This window comes from Nothobranchius furzeri, chromosome 11, assembly GCF_043380555.1.
Source record: "Nothobranchius furzeri strain GRZ-AD chromosome 11, NfurGRZ-RIMD1, whole genome shotgun sequence".
NCBI lineage: Eukaryota > Metazoa > Chordata > Actinopteri > Cyprinodontiformes > Nothobranchiidae > Nothobranchius > Nothobranchius furzeri.
The window spans coordinates 29,079,115-29,101,191 of NC_091751.1; the positions used below are offsets into that span (position 1 = coordinate 29,079,115).

A 22,077-nucleotide genomic window follows, 5' to 3' on the forward strand; every position below is an offset into this window, starting at 1 on the left:
TGTGGTCTTCCGCAAGGAGCAGTAATTCCGCTTGCAAAAACAAACAAGCAAAAAGCGCTTGGACAATTGATAAAGCGAGCGCAGCTCTGAGGGCATCCATGATGCCGGCTAGTGTAAACACAGGTCGCACACGTGATGTCAGCATTTTTTTGTCGCGGAAAGTGACGTTGTGGACCTTAAAACTCCGGTTTTGTCTGTCCACATGCAGACACCCAAAACGGAAAAAACGCAGATCTTCACTTTGGCCGGAGTTTTTAAAAAGATCCGTTTTCGTGTGAAAAAACTCAGTTTTCGTGTGGATGACAGGCCAAAACGTAGAAAAACATCTAAGTTTTGGCAGATCCCCGGCTACGTGTGGACAGGGCCTTATAAATGTTTAGGTGAAAGTTGGCAGCCTTCTTGGCTGGTGTTGATCTTCATCCACTGATCCACTGGGAGGGTCCTTACCATTTTTGGGTCATCAGATGATTTACTAGGTTGGTTCAAATGAACAATGGTTGATTGAATGAAAAGAATCTTTTCCTATCAGATATCGCTCAACGGATGTGTTGAGGAAGACTCAGCCACAAACACACCAAACTTTAGCTCGACCTTAGTTATTGTCTTTGGTAGTTGTAGTCCCACTGCGGTAACAATAAAGTCTATTCTATTCTATTCTATTCTATTCTATAATGTTCCATTTGATACGTCAGCCTCCCATAGATCCCGCCTAACCATGGTACATTGTTGTTACAGCTGTTGCTGTTTACCTCAGAAAACAGACACTGCAGAGGACAATCAGTGCATTGCCTCCTCCTCCTACCTGCACAGCTGCACTCACTTGGGCTGATCACCTCCTGAGCAGCATAAAAGGGAGAGCTGCCAGGAGGAAGGGAGAGACTGGATCTGTGCCAGTTCTGTCATGTGCTCCATTTATTGGTGTTTTAATGGCTTTTAACTGGGTTTTAGTTCTTTAAGCTCTGGGAAGCTTAAGAGCTTTTAGAGGTTTTTAACAGACGAGGGACCAGAGTGCTGGTTACCTCTTGGCTCCCAAACTTGTGTTTAAGTCAGTGGACTTTGTTTTGTGAATGTTTGGGAGCATTCGGATGTCTGTTTTAAACGTAAGCCCTTGGCCATTTTAACAATGTGTTTAAGTACTTTTAGATTTGGAGCTTTTTGTCATTTTAAAATCCTTTTAATAAAATCAGTGTTTACAATTTCCACAACTGAAACACACGCCTCTGTGTTGCGTCCTTCTCCATATCCACCTATAGAGGACGTAACAATTGTTGATGTTTATTACGATCTGTTCCTTCTAAGGATCCAGACCGTACCTTTGTCTTTGGAAAATTGTGTTTTACAAAGGAACAAATTCTCTGTTTTACTTTTTAGAAAAAGGGTTAAGATAAAAGTTATTTCTCTAAGATTATTTTAAATGTTTCATCCACAGGTCAGTGTTTTGGGAGTTAACAAAACTCCTTCCTCTGAAAACGGTCTAAGTGAAGGGACCAAAATGAAAATTAACAACAATGTTACAAATCAGATAATATTGCTTTGTTAAAGGAAATCCAGCTGAAGGCTAAATTACTTTCTTTGTTCCTTGTTTAGATTTAAAACTAATTTGGAAAATATTAATATCAGACTGTTCTGTTGAAGCTAAAACTAACAATAGAGCACTGATTTTAACACACACACACACACACACACACACACACACACACACACACACACACACACACACACACACACACACACACACACACACACACACATACACACACGGTCAACAAGAATACATTAGAAAAAGTAACATGACAGAAAAACATCCATGAGGTTCTGGTCCATCCTGGCATGACCGCATCATCTCCATCCATGATGAGAGGCTTCCATTCCACTATATCCCAAAAGGTTCTGGACTGGACTGAGATCTGGTGATTGTGGAGGCCGTTGGGAGTCCAGTGAACTCATGGTCATGTTCTAGAAACCAGTTAGAGATGACCTGAGCTTTGTGACACGGTGCATGATCCTGCTGGAGGCAGCATCAGAAGATGGTTAGGGTCAGGCTGCAGCAGAAATCCAGACTCCTCAGTCCAGGAAAGAATTTTCCAGTCTCTTCTGGTCCAGTTCTGGTGATCCTGTGTGAATTGTAGGTTCTGCAGACCTTGGTAGGAATCCAAAGTTATTGTTGACTTACTGGTTGTTTTTGACAATCATCTAGAACCAGTCTGACCATTCTCCTGTGACCCCAACAAGAAAGTTTCATCCATGATGATGTGTTTGAATGTCACCAGGTTTAGGTGGACTTCTTATTGCTTTGAGTTGCTGCTGTGTGGATGATACTAAAGGTACTAAAGGTGAAGCTCGGGTTTCAGTAGGAGCAACTGAACGGATCCTCTATCTAGATTTCCCACTGAACAGTAACAACCGTAAAATGATAAAAAGCCCTTTAAAGAATTACAAAACGATTGACTGCTCTCATATGAAAAACACACCGAAACGAGTATGGCTGAAGCCGTATACACTGTATTGTGTCCGGTGTTACACTCCGTCCCTCTCCTCATGAATCCACCAGCAGTCCTACGCTGGGACATGAAATGTGCTCTGTTGAATAGATTTGCATCTGAACACCCAGAGAGCACAAAGGGAAACCTGATTGGATGGAAATGCACATCACTGAGCATGATGTGATCGGCTCCTGCAGCGTGACGCGAATAACCAATCAGATCACAGGCTGAGGAAGAGAGTTTCAGATAAGAACCACTGTGTGTGTGTGTGTGTGTGTGTGTGTATGTGTGTGTGTGTGTGTGTGTGTTTCCATCAGTTTGAAATGCTGTACTTTTGTATTTCCAGAGCTAAACCCACCTTCCAACTCTGAGTCTCTCTGAGCAGCCTGATCAGATAAAACTGTGAGTGTGTGTGTAAATTGTATTTGGTGGGCGGGAGAGAGAGACTGTTTAAATGTTAAGATAAGTGATGTGTCATAAAAAAGCAGGTTAATAGGAGGAGATGGGGCTCATTATTGTTTAGTACTAGTTTGCAATCTGATTTCTTGTCTAAAGCCGTCAGCCCAAATATCAACTGACAATTAAGCACCAGAGCTCTGCAGGAGGGAGCAGCTGACATGAGCACACACACACAAGCGCCATCGCTCACGCGTGTGTAACGATAATGAGGTCCTTTTGTTATTTGAATATTTGATCTTTGCAGTTGATTAGGCAGGCTGTTATTGTGGAGAAGGCCCACCTTACGTCTGTCAGCCTTTGTTTGTGTGTAAATTAGGTTTTGTTTGTCAGGATGAAGGAGCTGGGTCTGAGCAATTGTGGCCTTTATCACTCAAGAGTTATTCTAATGGGATTCATGGGTGTGTTTGTGCTGCAGATCCAGGATGTGGCAGAACAAGGTGTGATGTTCGTGGGCTTCCTGCAGCAGCCAGGCGGAGGGCCGTATTTCTTGGGTCACTGGGACCCCGAGGATCTATCGTCTCTCCATTCAAGCCCGTCGCCAATACACCGACACCCTTTCAGCACCAGCACAAGCCCCACAGATCCAACAGAACCTGATTCCAACAGCGCAGAAGCTGATCTCTGCTGCTGTGAAGATTACAACTCAGTGGAACGTGGCAAACAGGACCAGCACACTTCTGCTCCCAGGGGACAGAAGCACACTCAGAGTTCAGCACCTTCCCCAGATGAGTTCAGTGACCACATAGTAACCTCACAGACAGACATCAGAGAATCAGCAAGTCAGCCTCAGCAGAAACCAGCAGGAACATTAAGGCTGCAGGAGTCTGAATTAGCTAGCGATGACCATAACGTCCCTGCAGCTGCAGAGAAATACTCTAACTGTTCAAATCGCAGAGAAAAAAGAAGAGGCTCAAGCTCGGACAGCTGCATGAGCTCCCCGGAGCTGGACCACAGTGAATCAGGCCGGACAGATGGGCAGAGCCGGGTGGCTACACATAACAACAACCACATACGAGTAAAGAACTCTGAGAAGGACAAGAGGGCTACTTCACCTCCGAGGCATGCCAGTAAGTCTGTTCACTTCCTGGTTTGATCATCCATCCCTCCCTCCCTCCCGTTAATTCTGTATTCCCGTTTTTTTTCTGTAGGGATGCAGCTGTTTGCCTTGTACAACCACACAGAAGAGCCGGACACCTCTCCGAGGTTCTACTCTCTCAGGGTGCCACTACGTGTACACAAGGAGGCGGGGCAAATTACAGAGGTGGACGCCAACTGGCTCGACCACATGACGCAGCATTTTATCAGTGGGGCGAACCTCATCGATGGCTTTGTCCACCTGACTAATGACAACAACGGTTTGTTCTGGGCACACAGTGGGTATAGAAAAGAAGTGTCACGTCCTTAAATGGAAACAACCCAAAATTATCTTCACCAGCTTTAGTTATCCATAATGACGCATTGTCAGTCTTTGACCGGCGGAGGCTCCAGTTCAGAGAGAAGACAATGAGTAAGGTTGAGATTGCTTTATTGAAGCACCATGTCACATGGACCCAGAAACAACCAAATCTGCCTTTATAACCTCTGTGATTACTGGAAGAGACCAAGAAAAGGGTCATCAGAAAACAAACAATATTTACATAAACCTAACACCAAAGACATTAAAATGGTACCAGTAAATATTAAATACAATTCATTAAACTTAAACAAATCTAAAGTCAATCAGCCAAGTAAACCAAATTTTACATAACTTCTCTAAGCCTCACCCCTCTATCTCTAAATGGTAGGCTCCAAGAGCTTTCAAGCAGCACTTTGGGTTTGCATCTCCCTTTGCTGCCCCGCCCTGCTAAGGAGACAAACCAGGAAGAGGTGAGTGCATACTTTCAAATCATATCTTAAGGATTAACTCATAATTTAAGCAAACACAGTGATTAAATATAATTGACATTCGTACTCCATTCTTAACAGGAAGGATGGCCAATCCCTCCGGCTTCCAAGAATGCCTCAACACAATCAATAAAGAACCGAAAAACAAACATTTTGTCTTGAACTCAATCATACATAACATAATACCAATAATCACATTCCTCTTTAGTGATAGGACCTCTGGTCTCCTATCACACGCATAAGTATCATTCATAGAAAAATTATAGAATTAATAGAATTTTTAAAAAAATCATAAAAACAAAACAACTAACACTGGGATTAATAAAGGGACCCCCTCCTACACACACACACACACACACACACACACACACAAAACAGTATTTTTAAACTCAGTCTAACGAAGTAACCACCATTTTCTTAGTAGACCATGGTTACTGGCTATCTGTGGTTGCTTGTAAACAACAGGCATGTTTCCACGGAACTTTAGGGTAATTTTACCAGAACTTCCCGCCATGCATGCGTCTCCTCTTGACCAGGCCGGCTGAACGAACCGTTTTTAGGAACCAACAGAGCAGGGGTAGTACTCGGAAAGGCCCGTCTGAGTCGCTGAGTGAAACATTAGGTAACTCACTCTGATTGGTAACGCGACACAACAGCTGAAAGGACTGAGCCACCATATCTCATGGTCACTTTCCCCTCCCAGAAGTGACCCTAAAGTTCAGACAATTGAAACATGCCTAAAATGACCACAGACAGTGGCTGAAGGAGAAAAGGGTGAATGTCCATGTGGCCCAGTCAGAGCCCAGACCTTCATCTCTCTGGTGGTAGAAGATTCTAGTCCACCAGCACCTACCATCCAATTTGACCCAACTTGAGTTGTCCGGACTCATGTTAAGAAGAAGGAAATATCATTTCTATAGCGCCTCTCAAGATAAAAATCACGAGGCGCTTAAGCATAATTCTGCGCACACGAAGACGCATAGGAGACCTGGATGATGAAGCTCAATGGTTAAAGGAATCACTGAAGCGGTGTGAAGCGCTCCGCCGTTATCCGGATGTTTGTATTCAGACACAAAGGTCTTATGGACAGAGTCCGGAACATTTCCGTTTTTCATGGCCTGTCTGAAGGGGGCTTAAGTGGATGGAATGTGAGGAGTGATGATGTGTGAATGTGATGTTATCAGAACCCTTGTATCTGAAGATACGTAAGTTCTGAGTGGGAGTGAATTCGGTCTGCTATAAGCTAACAACGTTGGTTCTTATCAAAACCACATCGGACACAATCATGTGTGTCTACCTCACTCTTTTTGGAGACCCTCTTTGTGGATCCGGAGGTCAGGAATGTCAATCAATCAATCAAAGCTTTGTTTATAAAGCGCCTTCCGCAACCCTGTCAGGAAGCCCAAGGCGCTGATGTCGGATGACCTCTGGGCACAGAGGTTCAGTAGATTAACCGCAGCACCGACCACCCCAGTCCAGAGATGTCACCAGGCGCAACAGGTTGGAACTAGTTTGCGTCTAGAACAGCTGTTTCTGAGTAGCTGAAGGAGCAAGTTTCTGTGTCGCTGCAGGCAGCTTTTGGCTTGAGGGTTCAAAGAGTTTTGCTCTGGCTGGCCGGTCCGGAGCCCTGCTCAAACTAACTAATTCACTCAGCAAGTGATTCTGTTTAAATATTCCCATATTATGGTTACATGGCCAACCAGGACTTGCCATGTTAAGAGGTGTTAACAAACAAATCTCAGAACCACTTTTCCCAGATACAGGAGCTCTGATTTGTGGATCAGAAAATATCTATGGCAGTGACGTTAACTTTAACTTGCATCATGGAGATATGGTGAGGGTGTGCTTGTCCAGTCACGTACGCTGATTAAATATATGGGTCATATATTTCATTTCATCCTTATTAATCTAAACACAGATTAATCAAAACATTAATAGTAATATTCATATAGCATTTGTTCATTCAACCATATGTTTATGTAATGATTATTTAACTTGTAAAAGTTCATCTTTCATGAGAGTGTGCAATCCTGCGGTCTTATCAAAAGAAATCTTTGTTTGGGAACATAGGCTGACATCTTGTCCCCCTGAAATGTCAACACGCACTGCAGAATCTTCTGGGCTTTAGAAGACAGAATAGCAACTCCACTAAGCTAGTGGAATCATGTCTGTAGAAGACCGGACATTGTGTAGGTCAATATGTAGGTGAAAACTGACCCTTTCTGGACGTTACATACGGTATGTAAACAAAATCAAATTTCTTTTGTATTTGTTTAAATGTGCCTCTAGTTTTCCCTCAGTTGGGAATAGTCCTGCAGCATTAAGTTTACCTACATGGAGACATGATTGCTGACCATTTAAATCAGTTTAATTTATCATCTGATGAGAGGCCGATGGCTCCTGTAGCTTTTAGAAACCTTTTCCCTTTAGAGTAAGGTCTTTCTGCCGTTGAGTAGCACCAGGGTTTGACAGGATGCTGCAGAAAAACCACAGAACCATCACCCAGAGAAGGAGCTGGCTCAATCCAACAGGAAGTTAAAATCCGAAACAGCTACTTGAGTTTGACTGTGATTTGTCCCGCTTCTGTCTAGATAATGGGGTGTCATGTGTGGACAGTGTCTTCATCTTCCAGAGCTCAGCAGAGGAGCCTGCAAACACCTCCTATGATGCCATCGTGGTTGAACAATGGACTGTTGTAGACGTAAGTGTTTAAGGACACCACCAACAAAAAACGTCTGCTGTACCTCCCACAGCTTTAATGCATGACTCCTCAGAGCCGCACTTCCTTACTACGGCATTTAAACTTCTAATCTGCGTTTCTGACTCCTTGTCTGGGAGAGAGAGAGACATGGGTGTGTGGTTGCTATGGCAGCATTTGCGAAAACACGTCAGACATTATCCATGTGTTTAATATTGTCCGACAAAAAACTTGACCAACGTGCCAAAATTTCTTATTATTGTGACATTAGTGCAGAACTGAATCAGCAGACAGAATGACATTTGCCCTAACAGTAGTTTATTAGAATAGTAATCCAGCATACAGCTAGTTTCACTTTTTTCAACCAGCTTGTCTCAAAGTAAAGTAAAGAAAACGATCTTATATAGCGCCTCTCAAGATAAAAATCACGAGGCGCTTCACAAACAGAACAAACAAAACAATTAAAGTATAAAAATATTTAAAAAAAACAGTAAAAAATATGTTGAAAATTAGAGGGAAAAAATAAAAATTGTGATAAAATAAAAGAATCAATTACTTTGGGGAAAAAAGTCATTTGTTACCATAATCCAGGGGTCCTCAATTATAATGGTCTGAGGGCCACACACAAAAAAGACCCAGAAGCAAGAGGGCCGGGGGGGGGGGGGGGGGGGTGTGCTGCTGCTTGGATCGCTGGCTGTAATGCACATAACACACAAGCTTGCAATATAAAGCAGGACAACACCTGTCCCCCTCCAGCTCGGCTGTGTGACTGCACTAACCTGTCCTGTGTGACCCTCACCATGTAACCCTCATGTCCATGCTGTCTCTGGAGGAGCAGATAGGATACAAGACCTCCTGTAACTTAAAATGAACCAAAGCTTCCTCCCAGTTTCTCTTTAAGCTGAATTTAACATCAGTTCATCTTCATGAAACAAAAGAATAAAGTGTGTGGCAAGGTGGATAAACGAGGACCCGGGCGGGATTCGATCCCTAGACTCCCAGGTGAGAGTCATACGCTCTAACCAGTCAGCCAAAGGGACATCCCCTTGGCCAAGTAGCCAGGACGCATGATCAATCGGGACATTGTGACAGGACGCTCACACTGTCACAAGTGGAACAAGAACTTCTATCTTCCATTTCTCTCTCCTTTTAACTTCTCCGTGTCCCTAAATAAAAGAGACAGATGATTACGCTGCAGCCGCCGTCACTGACCCCGCTCCCTCCCCAAGACCGGACCTCCTGACATCACAGCACTCGGTCTGACTGAGCGCTTCCAAGAGAAACAATAATGAAATTATGAAAATAATAATGTGTGCTTGGAGGAGCGTCCTCCGATCCTCTCTCTTGTGTGAGCAGACAATCTCCCGCTCTCTGTCTCAGTTGCTGATCGAGCGAGCGGAGCGCGCTGCGCGACAACCCGCTCAATTAACATCATTTATGGCCCAAATCCAACAGAACCAGTCAGGCTGATTTGATTCGGGTTCGGTCTCAGGTTATAACTCCAGCGCTCAGCCCTGCAGTACCACATAAAGGCAGATCAAAGTTTCCTACCCGGTAAATGTGGAGAACACCGCTCTGACAGATCTGGATGCTGCACTGGTGCCCGCCATTAAAATAACACAACTACATTCCACTATAAATGATTATGGTACTCTTTTATGTTGCAAAACCGTTCATGCCCGCATCTCATGCATTGATTATTTGATTATTTTCCTCAGCTCTATCCTAAACCTCCCGGTCGGCCGTCGAGGATAGGGGTGGGGTTCTGCACGCGGGGTTTGGGGGCCACAAAGAGAGGGCCCGTGGGCCGCCATTTGCAGACCACTGCTATAATTAATTGCTTTTACAATGTGGTAACTAATTGGTTACCTAGCAAAGTAATTGTAACATTACTTTTAAGTTCTATAACACAGTTATGTTCTATAATATCTATAATGTGAAGTACTTTTTTTTAACTGAATTATACTAATTCTTACTTCATTCAGTAAGAAAGTTCTTATGGAAATCTGGAATGTTAATTTCTTCTAGGAACAATAGAATTATAGATATCTGGAACAAAATCCAGTTAAAAATGCCACCTTAGGTTTTTAGGGATTCTGAGAGAACTCAAACTTAATTCCTACTAGTGCAGCTCTTATTATGAATATCCTTAATTACGCACCATGGCTGCATGGTGGTGCAGTTGTTAGCACTGTTGCTTTGCAGCAAAAAGGTTGCAGGTTCGAAACTCGGTTGCGGCCTTTCTGTGTGGAGTTGTATGTTCTTCCCATGCATGCGTGGCTTTCCTCCAGGTACTCCGGTTTCCCCCACAGATCACAACATGCCCTGTAGGTTAACAATTGTGCGTCGCTTTGGAAAAAAGCATCTGCCAAATAAATAAACATAAACATAATTTCTGTAGTGACAACAAAGCTGTCTTCATTTGCAACTTTGACTAAGTTTTGTCAGAAAACCTGCCAGCGCTGCTGTGCTTCATTCAACCACAGTATAGTAACGTGCCCTTTTACATGCCCAGTAACAGTAACGAAGTTGCAAACATGGGGAAAAGTCATTAATTAGATTACTCCGTTACCTAAATGCCGTTACTACCAACACTGTTCACACCTCGTCTTCAGCTGCAGTAGACAAGGCTGGATGGTATTGGAAGCACCTCAAAGAACATGACTCTCACAACGCATTTTTGCATCTCGAGGTGAGTCAGCACTCGGTGCTACAGGTATGTTTTGTTTGTACGCAAATTGCCGTGGGTCTATCTCCGGGCTCACCACTGAGCTTAGGTGGGTGAGGATGAGTCTCTCTATGGTCTTCATCAGGTAGTAGGTCAAGGCGACAGGTCTGTAGTGCCCTGGTTCTCTGGGATGTGATGTTTTGGGAACTGGAACCACACAGGAGGTCTTCCACTGGATGGGGACCTGCTCTAGACGAAGGCTCAGGTTAGAACATGTGCGTGATGACTTCACAAAGCTGGTCAGCACCAAAGCTGTTGAATGGTACAAATTTTGGGGATAGGCAAGGCAGCTTTATTTATAGAGCACATTTCAAACACAGAGGCAATCCAATGTGCTTTATAAAAACACAAAGTAAAACACATAGATAGAATTACAGTTTAGAGCTAAAGGAGAAGACATAGTTACAGTGCAGATTACAGTGGAGATGACGCATGATAAGAAATAATTAATTGAAAGACTGATGAGTACATTAGGTTTTTAGTTTTGTTTTAAACAACACTAGAGTTGAGGCACATCTGAGGTCTTGGGGAAGCTGATTCTATACGTGAGCAGCATAGTAACCAAATGCGTCTCCACCATGTTTTGTTCTGACCTGAGGGTCTACCAGCTGGTTGTTTCTAAGGAATATCAGAGCCCTATTGGGTGTTTATTCAGGAATGAGATCGGACATGTATTTTGGTCCCATGTCATTGAGTGATTTATAAACTAGTAGGAGCACTTTGAAATCTATTCTGTAATTTACTGGTAACCAGTGTAGGGATCTAAGAACAGGAGTGGTGTGCTCCATTCTCTTAGTTCTTGTTAGGACTCTAGCAGCAGCATTCTGAACAAGCCGCAGTTGCTTCACAGCTTTTTGGGAGGACCAGTTAGGAGACAATTGCAGTAGTCCAGTCGACTGAAAATAAAAGCATGGATAAGTTTCTCTAAGTCTGGTCTGGACATGAGACGTCTGACTCTTGATATTTGATGAAGGTGATAAAACGCTGATTTAGTTATAACCTTAATATGTCCAGAGAAGTTCAGGTCGGAGTCAATGATAACATCTAGATTTCTAATCTGGGTTTTTGTCTTTATTCCACTGGAGTCTATCTGAGCAATAACATCCATTGTATCACTGTTGTTGCCAAAGACAATAACTTCAGTCTTGTCCTTTTTAGTTGAAGGAAGTTTGACTGCATCCAGTCGTTTACTTGCTCTAGGCACTGACAGAGTGAGTCCAGTGGACAACAGTCACTAGGTGATAGGGCTAGGTAGATCTGGGTGTCATCAGCATAGCTATGATAGGCAATGTTGTTATTAAGTATGACCTGACCCAGGGGGAGCATATAGAGATTTAAGAGTAGTTGTCTTAGAATTGAGCCTTGGGGGACCCCACATGCCATGATGATCCGCTTTGATTGGTAGTCCCTAATAGAGACAACATAGACCCTGTCTTTGAGATAGGATTGGAACCAGGCAAGCACTGTGCCTGATGGTCCCACCCAGTTTGAGAGTATGTCCAGAAGGATGTTGTGGTTCGCAGTGTCAAAAACTACACTGAGGTCGAGCGTCATCAGGACAGATGCTTTACCCGAATCACTGTTGAGACGAATGTCATTTAATACCTTGATCAGTGCAGTCTCTGTGCTGTGGTGCTGTCTAAAGCCTGACTGAAGACTGTCATTAAAGTTATTTGACTCCAAAATGTTTATTTGGTTCATTATCACCTTTTCAATAATTTTTCCAATCAGAGGGAGATTAGAGATCGGTCGGTAGTTGTTCAACACTGAGGGATCTATTTTCCTCTTCTTTAGAAGGGGTTTCACAGCAGCAGTTTTCAGTGATTTGGGAAAAGTCACTGACATTAAAGAGCAGTTAACAATTTTCAGTACCTCAGCTTTCAGGCAACTAAAAACCTTTTAAAGAAGTTTGTAGGCAGGCTGTCCAGACAACAGGTAGAGGAATTTAGGGTCTTTACTACATCATCCAGTGTTTTAGTACTGATCAGGGTGAAAGTTGGCATTCTGGCCAGGTTGTTGCTGTGTGGCTGTGTCAGTTGTCTGTTTGTGTTAGTTGATTTAGAGGAATGAATGGCTAATCTAATGTTCGTGATTTTTTCATTGAAGAAAGATGCAAACTCATCACATTTGGTCTGAGATATGAAGGCCGGGGCTAACTGAGCAGGGAGATCAGTTAGCCTCTCGACATCATTGATGACTTTTGAGAAAAAGGCTCGTCTCGCCTTTTTATCTCTGCGTTATAAGTACACAGCTGTATTTTGATGGAGGAGATTGGTTGACTGAATGTAGTTGGTTGAGGGGTGGCAGTGGTGATGCCTGTTGCAGACGTGAGGGGGTTGGAGTCACATCTGTTTATAAGGTTGTTTGTTGGTCCAGTTCTCACCCCCCTGAACTGTCCTATTGGCACCAGTCCTCCCACTGTGTCCAGTGATGTGTCTGAGGCCTCTCCAGACATCGTACCTCGGTAAACTTTAAACCCAACAACACCCTCAGACAGAAATTGTTCAATCCACTAGAGAAGGCACTGAAACAGAAGTTTATGTTTATTTGTTTATTTATTTAGCGGACGCTTTCATCCAAAGCAACATACAATTTATAACCTACAGGACATGTTGTGATCTGTGGGGGAAACCGGAGTACCCGGAGGAAACCCACGAATACATGGGGAGAACACGCAACTCCACGCCGAAAGGCCGCAGCCGAGTTTCGAACCTGCAACCTTCGTGCTGCGAGGCAACAGTGCTAACCACTGCACCACCATGCAGCCCGTTTAGTGGCGTCATTTATGCAGTCCCACGTAGTGAGGACTGTCCAGGGGTCTCATTTATAAAACATTGCATTGAATCCTTACTAAAACCGTACTTAAGCTCGGCAAAAAAATGTACTTACATCAAGTAGGTTTGTGACCTATAAAACATGGAGTACGCACCGCTTCACGTAGTCTCCGCTTTATAAATCAGAGACTAACTAGAAAGGTTCTCAGCTGTTTTGTGGTCACATCCTGCCCTCAACACGCCCACTTTCTGCCATAAATGGTCAGTGCAAAGTGCCTTGTGGATCTCATGCGTAAACATAAGCCGGCTCGTTGCAGCTCTCGCCGAAGCAGAAATTGAGGTACTTGTTCTGTGTGCGCACGAAGCGGTACAAGTGACGATGCTGCTGGAATTCATAATCATACATTTCACAGCAGCAGCACTGCAGGTGCTCTCCGTGTCCAAAATGTGCGTAAGCCAGGTCCTTAGTCAACTTAAAGTTGCGAACATTTTTCTGAACAAGTTTGCGTGGAAATTTGCTTGCGCAGTTTTCCGACCCATTTTGTGCGTAAGCAAGCTTTATAAATGAGACCCCCAGATCTTCACGTTGGGGAAACTAAACAATTACACAAGTGCATGGCACAACACAGGAGAGCCACCTCTTCAAGGTCAAGATCACGTTTATTTCTAAAGCACACTTATTGCTTTCGCAACCCAAAGTGCTGTACAACACACAAGATAACAAAGCAAGAAAGTGTAACTAAAAACCATAAAACCATTAAAATTAGCAAGTTAGGATAAAAACAGCATTACATCACACAATTATAAAATCAATAAAAATGAGAAAGAATGACAATGATAAAAATAAAATCATCCTACATAAAAGGTCAAGGTCTGCAGTCCACCTCCACCTGTTGAAAAATCTTTGGCATCCTTGGAAGGAACATGGACATGGGAGTTCTGAGTAGGAAATACCGAAGAATTTTTCCTGTCTGGTTGGATTTTTAAAGCTGACGAATCCTCACCATGAATAAACTTGAGTATATTGCTGTGATGTGTATTATGTGATTAATCCAGCTTCATGTTTTTGGTGATGAACATGTGTTGCTGTCACTAGTTACTAGGCAGATTTTCCAGTTTGTAACTTGGACAGGATAATCCTGACCAGCTCCAAGTGGAACAAATCAAACTAGAGTCTGACTGAATAAAAAAGGAAGCCAGGTTTGATCTAAAATGTTCCCCCTGGATAGAAAGTGTGTTTGTGTTTCTAGGGGGTGGTGGTGAAGGCCGACTACATCCCTCTGCTGCAGTCACTCGCTCCGTATGGATGGAGGCTGATGTGTGTGCTGCCTACACCCATCGTCAAGACAAACAGGTACCTCCTCCCCCCAGAAACAACGCTAACATCAACCAGAACACACACACACACGCCTCGTGCTTCTCTGTTTGATCTGATTGATGAATCTCACCTAAACTTAGCCAGGTCTAATTACAGCTCTGCTTGATTGTTGATCGTAGAGTCATTCTTCTTCTGTCTAAGACGTCGTCCGCCTCCTTCCTTTTGGGATTAGGACTGACAGCAGAACTAGGCTCTGAAGGACAGATGGTTCCAGATCTGACAAATCACGATCAAATGCTGATGTCAACATGAAACGGCCTTTGAAATCCGTAGCTGCTGCAAACAAAAACACTGTCGCTGAACTTCAGTTGCCTTGTAACCTGTCACTTTCACAATCGCAGGAGCACGAGGACATCTGCTGGCTCCACAAATTATTGTCAACATCACGTAATGAGAATCCGTCATTAAAGCACTGCTTTTTCCTGCTTTTCACTTCTGCAGTGACGGAGGTTTGTCGACGAAGCAGATCCTCTTCCTTCAGAGACCCGTTTTGCAGCGCAAGAGAAAAGACTTCAAGGTTTGCCTTCCATCTTTGCTACTAATCTGTCAGTTGTCTCCGCCGTGCCTCGGGGGCATGCGACTTGATGTCACAGAATGTGCCATTAAAAAGTTTGGTTGCTATTATGGGATGCATGGTGAATATAAACCCATTAGAAAGAGTCTAATAATAGGCAAGTACTTGGCCTCAAACTGTACAGGAAGGAGGCGTCAGCGAGCAGAACTTTGTTGTGGTTTGTCAGGTGTCTGGGGAGACGGAAGAAGAAGACAAATCATGTCTGTTTGTTTCAGATGCTGAACCTCCGAGGTCGCAGCAAGGCAAAGAAACATTCTGCTGGAGAAGCGCTAGACGAGCACGAGAGCAAGTCCCTCGTGGCTGAGACTGAGCTGGACAGGCTGGGCATCGACACCGAGGAGGAGAGGAAGAGCAAAAGAGCGAGTCTTCAGAGAGGTGGAGAGGATGCACCACATCAAAGAGGCTTCTTGTTCCTGTCAGAGCGCACGGCTTCTGTGGAGCGTCAGGAAGAGGAAACTGACGTGGACGAGATCCCACAGGAGAGGTCTGTGAGGTGGACGGATTTGTGTCTGAGAGACGATGGAGGCGTAAAGGAGAGGATCCGGGCGGAGGACAGGATCAGACAGCAGCTGTTTTCAGGCGTCTGCTGACCTGTTTGGCTCAAAGTGAGAGGAGGATGAAACCTGGCAGTTAGTAGAGCTGCAGTTTTAGTTCCTGTGGAAGCGCTGGATGAGCCCCTGCTCTGTGTGTTTTACTGGTTCTGATGGGAGGAGTGTGAGCAGTGGTCCGATGGGCTCCAGCTAATGCCTTAAGTAGTTCCACTTCACAGTAATGTCTTGTTTTAGACGGGAAAGGTTCCATTTCTCTCATCCCACCGTACTTTTCTACATGCACTGGGGAAAGGATTTCATGTTCAGCTGTAGAGCACGAGTGATGCGTAGATCCTGCACTTTTTTATTTGACCTGATTCACGTTTCAGTTACGAGCTTAAAAACAACTTTGAGTGGAGCCGAGTGAAGAAGGTAGGTGGAATCCTTTTGGGGTGCTTTCCAGATGTTTTCATCGGCCGAGCAGATCTGGTGCCACGTTCATGTTAAATTTTAGTTCTGCTTCTAGATGAATAAACAAACCTGTTGATGTGACGGGAAAAGGTCGCCCTGATGCTGCTGAAACCAGAGAAATGAAAGGCCCGGCCTTTTGGGACGCTCGCCACCTCCCAGGCCAGAGTGTTATGGTGAAATGTTGGTTATTGTCTTTTGTTCGGTCCTTAAAACAACGGAGTTGAGGTCTGCTCTCCCCTAGCAGGTATGTAGTGTACCTGTGTTTGCTGATATTGATAAGCTGCTGCAGTCTAAAATGTAATCAACTGTAGATACTAATCCATAAACCTTAAAAATAACAGATTACATAATCCAGAAATACGTGAAAATATAAACTTGTCTGTGATTTATAAACTATTTTGAAAGAACACAAATCAAATCTGAACTACATGGTTTTTATACGAATCTAAATGCAGCAAGCTGCCTAATCCCATATTTACGGTATTGATGTAAAACTGTTAAAGCAGCCCGAGGCTCTAATCGGACACTTCTAGAACCATTACCTGTTTGACATGATAACAAATCAGTATTTATTGATAGTTTGGTGTTTTGTGTCTCTGAAAGGCCATAACTGCTACACAAACCCGACAGATCAGCTGTAGCACCACCCTTTATCAGACCGGTGATCAGGAAGCAAAGCAACCATTTCAGAGGGAAACATTCTAGAACTTCAAAATGACGTTTCTTTTTCAAACGAGGGTTTCTCCTGGACCTGATGAGTGCCGTCGTGTCAGTGGTGTAACATGTAGGTCATGATGTAATCACACGGTCAATAAAAGCGTTTTAAAACAAACTCCGGTTGACTTCATTTACGTTTTAGGTGGTTTCTCTTCATGCAGGGAAGAGTGTGAGCAGCACGACAGGAAGGTTGAGTCCATCTCCGACAGGAAGTTTAGAGATCCAAACCAATCAGAGACCACCTGGAGATTCCATTACAGATCACTGTGGGACACCTCCTCCACCCGGGGAGGAGACGGCTATGGAGGCATGAAATGGTAGAAGTGTGTGTGTGTGTGTGTGTTTTCTACTTGATTTGTGAAGAACGAGATGCAGCAGTCACCAAGTAATTAATTATTCAGCAGATAAACACCTGATTAGGACTTACGCACACACAAGACATCAGATCAGGAATGAAATCTTTAAAGGGACTTTCAAAATAAAAGCATCCCTTTTTAGGAAATGCAGAGTTTTCAAAGCAGATGGATACCAATGTCACCTGTGTTTACTGAAGGTGTGACTTCAGCTCATCTCACATAAACCCAGTCACACACTGGTAGGTGTCAAGATATTTAAATAAATAACGTATTAAAAAAATTGGTTGTTACTTTAATACAAGCCTGAAATCTTTAAATAGTTTTAGGTAAAGTAAAAGTGAAACGAGGAGAAGCTCGTATTCAGTCACTGTCACACGGAGTCTCCCAGTCGCTCAAACCAGCTGGGACCAGACGCGGCTTTTCCTCCTCCTGCCGACTTAGAGAAATGTTAGTCATGTCCTCCACTCCTCCTGCAGGAGAACCCAGAGCAGGTGAGGAGAGCCTGTGGGAATCATCTCCGCTCCTACCACCACTTCTCAAACAGAATCCTGTCTTTGGGAAGTCCGAGATCCTTGAGGGTTTTTGAGATGGCTTCAGTCATGGGTGGAGGTCCGCACACGTAGCACAAAGTCCTTTGTGGGTTCACATGAGCCTGCAGCTCCATCGGTGTGATTCTTCCACCTGAGGAGATATGAGCGGACCTGTTAATTACAACCCAGCCCCTCATGCAGCTTAAAGAGGCGTTTCTACATGACAACCGATGAATTACAGAACGCAGACGTGGTAGAACAGCATCTCAATCATCCCAGCTAAATGGAAGAGTGTTTGTGTATGTAACGCACTTTTGACGAACGGCCGCAGGTGCTGGTCCACTTCTGCTCTTTGCTGCGTGATGTGGAAGTTACAGGAGAACTTGTCAGGAAGCTGCTGACAAGACTGGATGATAGAGTTCTAGAAAAACAAGTCAGTCTAATGTTGGTACAAAAAGGGCAATTAATAACAAATCAGTCCAAAATGTTAGCGTGAACCTTGAAGAGCAGCTCCTCTGTGTTCTTGGCACTGTAGCAGAGGTGGGCGGAGCCTATTTTGTAGTCCCGGCCACCCGAGGCTTGACTGAGATGTAGAAGATCTGACGTGTGTGACAGGATTGAGTAAAGGGGATTGATCCCTACGCCTCCGGCCACCAACAGCAGATCTACGGCGGGATCAGAGGGTGACGGGTCAAAGAAGAAGTCCCCGCCGACGCGCAGGGCTACCTGGGAGCCTAGCGCACACTGAGGGGAGGGAGACAGCTTCAGTCAGGCCAGACGCACTCCTCGTTTGATTCTCCAAGTACCTTTACCACTCACCACGGTGTGGACCCAGTGAGCCGGGGGGTGCTTGGCGTTTTTGATGGCCAGTTCTACGACGCCCTCTCGCTGCAACAAACCCGGGCTGGAGCACATGGAGAAACCTCCAACCTTCTCCACCCCAGGAATGAAGAAATCCACCCTGAAGCCACAAACACATAATATCATTAAACAGGTCCTTCACTCATGTTTTCAGTGGCGGTAATCAGAAATAGCTTTTCAGTGAAGGACATCTTTAAAATTACATATACTGGCTGAATAAACCCCACCTTTGTGTTGTCCTTTCCTACATGGAGACAAGTGGACATCATTTTAGATACTAATAAACAACTTTGAGATTTCTGCTTGTTTAATGTTCCCGTCTGTCAGAGAAAAGCCACTGGCTGCTGCTTCACCACCGCCCACCAACAATATGGACTCATGTACATGCTGCATGTTCTACACACACGGCAGACCGTAGAAAAGGTCATCAAAGAAATGCTCAGCACTTTAGGAGCTGTTTAAAGAGTTATCAAAATAAATCAAACATCAGAAACCACCTTGAGCTGATTCAACATTAATACCTGTGATATTTTTATCTAAAAGCCAAATTAAAGAGCTCTAGTGCACAAAACAGCATCATGCCAGGCAGATTCAGATCCATGTAGGTGAAGCGGAGAGAATACTGCCCCCGTGTGGTGGCTGTGAGTCATACAGCTGAATCACTACTGTAAAAGTCAAGGACAGCTGATGCTTTTGTTGTAGTGAAGCAGAACTTGGCTTTACCGTCTTCATCAGGGTTATCGTTGTGCTTACAAAAACATTTAAGCTTTAAAGGTTGTCTACTACTCACCACTGTCCCGCTTTAAAGGTGAAGTCTGGATGGACGACGATCCTCAGTCTTTTTACCGTTTCCGATTCGCTCACCATTCCACATATCTCCGCCGGATACAGAGCCTATAACAGGTAGCAGTCAAACACAAACATACAGCAACACAGACTCCGTCAGACATAAAGAAACAATATTAAAACACGTATAATTAGAGATTGTTGTTCATCAGAACACTAAACACAGCTTACATCTTGTCTGTAGTTGCCTACTGTCCTCTCAAGATGGTCCGTTTGCCTTTTGGAGGACATCATCCTGATAAGGAGAAGACAAACATATTGCTTGTTTTTCTGATCAAATATTTTCGTATCAAATGAGACACAATACTTTCAAAAAGGCAACTAGATCAATATCAGAAGAGAAAAAGCCAGGTTGCATAAAACGCATAACCAAAAACAAATGGAGATGGAACTGGAGATCCCTGCATAAGTAAAATGTAATTACACATATTCCACATAATAACAGGGGCTGCACGCTGCTCTGAGGTACGTCTGCTGTTGGTTTTTGACCATAACACCTGTTGTCTGGGTGTTTTCTCTCCAGTTTTAATCAAATATGTGACTGAAATTTGTGACACAGTACTGCAATTCATATAAGCGTATTATTAATAATACCCAAAGTGAAATATGAAATGTTCTTTTCGGTTTTTTGTTCGCACAAGCTTTGTAGGATGTTAGGAAAGCTTTTAGCCTGACCGGACCCACCTGGACGTAGAACCAGCGCCCAGAGGCCGCCAGCAAAGCCGACCAGCAGCTGGGCTCCACAAGGTGAAGCTTCGAGCAGCGTTACACATGAATCCACTGGGGATGTTCATCACGACCTTCCGGCCTCTGTCGGTCAGGACAGAGGACACCCAAATAAGACACATTCTGACAAGAGTTCATCCATGCAGCGGACAAACCGGAAGGTAAAAACCCAATGCTAAAATGAGCTAATATCAGAAAATATTTCTGTAAATATTCACTCCTGCGTCACCGATGCGCCTTTCCCTACACTACAATGAAGAAAACACAAGACAAATGTGACTCCCAACGCCAAACAACGAAATAAAGCAGCAAAAAGTAATTGCTTAATATTTCAAATGGAGTTTGATGTGACCTCTTGGAGTTAGGTAACTAGCTAAAGCTACATGTCTGTAAACGCCGGTTTTGTCCCAGTTTGTCGTTTAACACTAAATGATATTTTTCTTACCTAAAAAACAAACCGCCGAGTTTTAATCAAACTTCTGTCATTTGTTTTCTCCATAAAAATACGAGAACCGTCTTCATGATTTGATTAAATGACACGATCAGCTTCTGGCTCGTGAGGATTTCTTCTTCCTTCACGGTTTTTGGCAGTTAGCAAACAACGATGTGGTGCAACACCGCCACCTACCGGTGGCGATGACTTTTTCTGTCAGAACTATGGCCAGAACCCATTCTGTTAGCGTCCTCTGGTGGGTGGTCATTGTAACACGTAACAGAAACGGTGGTAAACAGGTGAAAGTGTCAAATCAATTTGGTGCAAAAGTCCATTCATGTAAGTAAATATGTTAGACTGAGAGACCATCTAAAGGCTCAGGAACCCTTTGCAGGTGTTCTGTATTCATATAGCTGATTAGAGTCTAGAATATTGAACCTTTTCACACTATTCTAATTGTCTGAGATTTTGAATTTGGGGTTTTCATAAGTTGTTAGCCAATCATTACAATCATAACAAAGTCTGATATCTCGGGATTTGCATGTAATGAGTGTCTCATAGATTAGTTTGACCTTTTAAGGTGGATTACTGAAATAAATTACCTTTTGCACCATATTCGAATTTTTCCAGTCTCACCTAGTCTTGACTGAATAAATGACACAAATGCAAATCTTCCATGCTTCCTTTTGTGGATATAAGCAGTTTATGGGTTGTCCAGTAATCGGAAGGTTGCAGGTTCGATCCTGGCTCCGGACAGAGAATTCTGCTGTTGTGTCCTTGGGCAAGACACTTAACCCACCTTGCCTGCTGGTGGTGGTCGGAGGGTCTGGTGGCACCTGTGCTCGGCAGCCTCGCCTCTCATCCCCACCAGTGTGTGAATGGATGAATGATACACTGTAGTGTAAAGCGCTTTGGAGTCCTTACTCTGAGAGGCGCTATACAAGTGCGGGTCATTTATCATTTATCATTAGTTTTCCACCCCAAGATGATCCTCTTTTGGCTCACTGGGTCAGTTCCAGACCAAAAACAAAATGCAGCGCTGCTGTCCAAAACTCCCGAAAGCCAATCCAACATATCCAGTACACCTCGTAGCAACAGAAAAACAAACTTGGACTGCATTGTGCATTCTGAATGTGATCATTAGTCATACATCAGAGTGATTATCTGTCTATATTTAGCTTATTTTCCTGCCCACAAGAAAAACTAAAGAATAAACTAAATAGATGGCACACACTCCTACCCTCAACGTAATAGAGACTAAAACTGTTACCTGATTCCTTCTCCCCATCCTGTCTCGGTTTTTCTGGCTCTTCCTTGTTGGCAATGAAACAGACAGAAACCACAGAACCAGTCTGTGTTGGGCAGGGAATGATGTTTTCATACTGTTAGTGCTGGACAAGCTTAATTTCAGTGTGTGATAACAAGAGTAATGAAGCAAATATGTATAAGTTTGCAATATGAAAACATGAATGTTTAACATTTACTTAACCCTTTGATGCATGATGGTCACTACAGTGGACAGGTACTCAAAATTGTTATTTATTTGTTTTTGCTACTAAGCACAACTTTTGAAGACTTTATTACAATTGAGCCCCTCCATTTGGACTTCAGTAAGCCAAGCCAACATGT

At 43.7% G+C, this 22,077-nt stretch overlaps 2 protein-coding genes across 2 annotated transcripts in view; one reads left to right on the plus strand and one right to left on the minus strand.

The window, feature by feature from the left end:
- rftn1a (raftlin, lipid raft linker 1a) overlaps positions 1-16,811 on the plus strand; it is a 62,098-nt gene extending 45,287 nt beyond the window's left edge. Inside the window, exons 5-10 of the mRNA XM_015955910.3 lie at positions 3,358-4,009; positions 4,091-4,297; positions 7,418-7,527; positions 14,277-14,380; positions 14,846-14,921; positions 15,194-16,811. Coding sequence (XP_015811396.1) covers positions 3,358-4,009; positions 4,091-4,297; positions 7,418-7,527; positions 14,277-14,380; positions 14,846-14,921; positions 15,194-15,568 — 1,524 coding nt within the window. The 3' untranslated portion in view covers positions 15,569-16,811. The remainder of the gene's footprint in view (positions 1-3,357; positions 4,010-4,090; positions 4,298-7,417; positions 7,528-14,276; positions 14,381-14,845; positions 14,922-15,193) is intronic.
- A 263-nt stretch (positions 16,812-17,074) lies between these two features.
- oxnad1 (oxidoreductase NAD-binding domain containing 1) lies at positions 17,075-20,093 on the minus strand. Its single transcript, XM_015955912.3, has 7 exons — positions 19,974-20,093; positions 19,461-19,524; positions 19,234-19,337; positions 18,402-18,543; positions 18,081-18,326; positions 17,895-18,003; positions 17,075-17,733 (listed from the first exon to the last, which is right to left on the minus strand). Exons 1-7 carry the CDS (start codon positions 20,081-20,083, stop codon positions 17,576-17,578), a joined length of 933 nt encoding a protein of 310 aa, XP_015811398.1. The 5' UTR covers positions 20,084-20,093; the 3' UTR covers positions 17,075-17,575.
- Positions 20,094-22,077: the final 1,984 nt, after the last annotated feature.